At 37.7% G+C, this 3,073-nt stretch overlaps 1 protein-coding gene across 1 annotated transcript; it reads right to left on the bottom strand.

The window, feature by feature from the left end:
* LOC110495771 (helix-loop-helix protein 2-like) lies at positions 1–2,991 on the bottom strand. The gene is made up of 2 exons (XM_021571189.2): positions 2,371–2,991; positions 1–1,629 (listed from the first exon to the last, which is right to left on the bottom strand). The coding sequence occupies exon 2, from the start codon at positions 1,599–1,601 to the stop codon at positions 1,218–1,220; it is 384 nt and encodes a 127-aa protein (XP_021426864.1). The 5' UTR covers positions 1,602–1,629; positions 2,371–2,991; the 3' UTR covers positions 1–1,217.
* Positions 2,992–3,073: the final 82 nt, after the last annotated feature.

Below are 3,073 nucleotides of genomic sequence, written 5' to 3'. Positions count from 1 at the left end.
TATTTCTTTCCCTTTTTTAATCAAAAAACACCACCGGAAAATATAAAAAATGCGTTCCTTAAAAACCAGCTGTCACAATAACTCTACTACAAAATATCTGCATAAAGCAACAAGTACACAACCCTGAAGAGACAAAAAATCTTTGGATAGAAGATATGTTTTTCTTCGCTATAAAATTACTTATTATGTTTTTTGAGATACAAAGCAGAGACAGATATATAAATAAACACCTCTAGCTTTTAAGGAAATAAAAACATTTAATAGAAATCAGAATATTTTGAAATGATTTTTTGGTCACAGCAAAAGAGGTTTGCCTCTGAATTGTAAAGTGATATCAACACAAACGATGTCATTCAATTAGATTTTTGCTTTTTATATCCGGTTAGTCGAATTCAAATTGTGTGGATGTTTTTCTTTAGTAGGCTAATTCGTTTTCGGTGTATTGTTCAGTTTTGATTAACTTCCTTCCCCTTTACACTTAAGGGAACTAAACGAAGTTTGACGTTTTATGAGTTTACTTAACCCAACATGATTAAGTGCTTATCGTTGCCTGATAGACAATAGACATGACATGAATAAAAGTATATTACACTTAACGTACTAATTCAATAAAATAAAAACCGTATAATACAAAAACAGAAAGTGCCATTTGAAGAGCAACAACATCATTTTCGAAGTTCATCATCACAGCCTAAAATATACATGTATACAATGATACAAACAATGGACATGTATATAAAATACGTTTGTCTATTATAAACATAAATAAGAGAACCTTCAATATTAACACATTTAAATAAATAATTCCATAAACTTAAATAACAATGATGAAGGTCACAATTGTACGCGTCATAAGTGGCACTAATGCATTAATGCATTTGAACTTGTTCTCCTTTATGGAAACATCAACTATGCTATGTCTATAAAGCAGCTATATCATTCCGTTTACATCCATCCTTTCGTTCATCTGGGTTACCCAGCCTCACCAAAACGCAATATCAAACAGGCATTTTCTTCAAAATCATGGATAAGTAGGCTGTAGGCTGCAGACTCCCCCCCCCCCCCCCCCCCCCTTCCTCCCCTCTCTTTTTTTGTACTTTCTGGCAACTTTCATGTATCCCCGATTTCATAAGTGACATGTCACCCATATTTCTTTCTGGTCCCTCCATTCTCCTTGTCCAATTCTCCCATTTGAAAATGTAACTCACTAATTTCAACTAGACATCCAGAACGTGATTGAGATAGGAGATATAGCATATTGCAAGTCTGAGGATCTCGATCTTGGAGAGTTTCTTGTCAGGGGGAAGGGTTGGCAGCAACTTTCTCAGTTCAGCGAAGGCCACATTGAACGCTTCCACGCGGATCCTCTCGCGCGTGGCGTGGGCCGAGCGGTACTTGGCCGTCGCACGTCTCCTCCGTCTCTTCTCCTCCCTGCTGAGGGTCGGTTGGGCCAGCGACCTCGTCTTCCCCTCCCCCTCCATCGGTTCGTCGGACAGGCACCCGACCTTGAGGTCGTTGAGCACCGACTCTGCGTCGGATTGTCCCCATCCGAGGTCGGAATCAGCTTGGTCTGGACTCAGCATCATTTTCAGTCTTTTCATATGTTTTTCAGTTCGTATCCAAAAAGAGCTGGAGAGAGAGATATTATTGATTAATTTAGTATAATGTTGTGAACGCAATAATACTTTTTCCTTCAATATTATGATTGGGAGTCGTTTTTGCATAGATGTCTTGTCACAGGGGGTAGATGATAGGCAGACCATAATCATAAAATAGATCATTTGAGATCAAGAGCCAAATACTTAGAAATGTGATAGTCTTAATGGAAATTGCAAAAGCAACAGACAGTGATGGGAATACTGTAAATTGTAATAGGTTTTTGTACTTCTATTTTTTCCAATGCATAATTTATTATACAATGATTTTTGTTATAGAGCATTAAATATTAAATATAGGCCATTTTCTTTTCACTTATGTGTCAGTTCTTATGATTTGTTTTGCAGCAAACATAGCATTTTTCAGAATATTAAAGCAAATTGTGGTAAATATTGAGAGAAACCATGCCATTCAAATGAACATATTCCATATTCAAAGTCGTCCATCTGTCACAGGGAGATGAACACATCTGCTTGGCTCGAGCAGTATGACTTGACAGGATGGAACAACATTGAAAGAAGGATACAATTGTTGACATCTGCTGGACATTGGATTGGGCCACACAAAATGTTGTTGTATCAACAATGCAATGGATAAATACGAGCTGTGTACTTTGTTGTAAATATGTAATACAGGCCTAATAAAGAAACGGTCAGTACCTCATATAAAAAAATGTAAAAAATTCTTAGGCCTACTCGTTAATTGGACACTTACCTTGACAAACAGTTGAGAGACACAACTGTCTGATGATTCTTGATAGCTGTTGGAGTAAACTCCAACTCCAAATTAACTCTGTGCTTCCCTTTGTTTTTTTTCACAAACCATCTTATTTAGTCCAATTCATGACAGGAATTATAGCCTACTGTTGACAGCCTTATGCAATTAATTGCTTTTTACTTTTTGAGATTTTTAACAGTCGAATCAAACATAAAATGTTGTTTATCTCAGAACCATCTAATTTCAAGTTGTGGTATATCACTTCGTTGGGAAGATGATGGTATAGTTGATAGTATAGTTAACGATTATGTGGTAAATATTTCTGAAGATAAAAATCTTGTGCCTTGTGAACACCCAGCTGGAAACAATAGATTGTTGTGTCGATAAGATCTCGCTGAAAGTGCAGATATTTGTCCGTTCTTCTTGATGGAGATGACCGTGATAAGAAAGGCCCTTGTGCACCGTGTGCCAACAGTCAGTGCATTGAAAAGCCGAAAGATAATCCCTTCCTTTCCACTTCTGTGTTTTCCGAACGTTCTCGGGTCCAGCACGCGGCTTATATGAGAGATAAGATCCAAACGATCCCAACTAATAAAGGCTTACTTGAGAAACGGAGGGATGGAATATATTTGAGGAATGGTATTGTCTAACACCGCCCACTCCATCTCACCTCCCTCTCTCTACTCACGCCCCTCAGCCC

Source organism: Oncorhynchus mykiss, chromosome 18, assembly GCF_013265735.2.
Source record: "Oncorhynchus mykiss isolate Arlee chromosome 18, USDA_OmykA_1.1, whole genome shotgun sequence".
Classification (NCBI taxonomy): Eukaryota; Metazoa; Chordata; class Actinopteri; order Salmoniformes; family Salmonidae; genus Oncorhynchus; species Oncorhynchus mykiss.
This window is presented reverse-complemented; position numbering and strand designations above follow the sequence as displayed.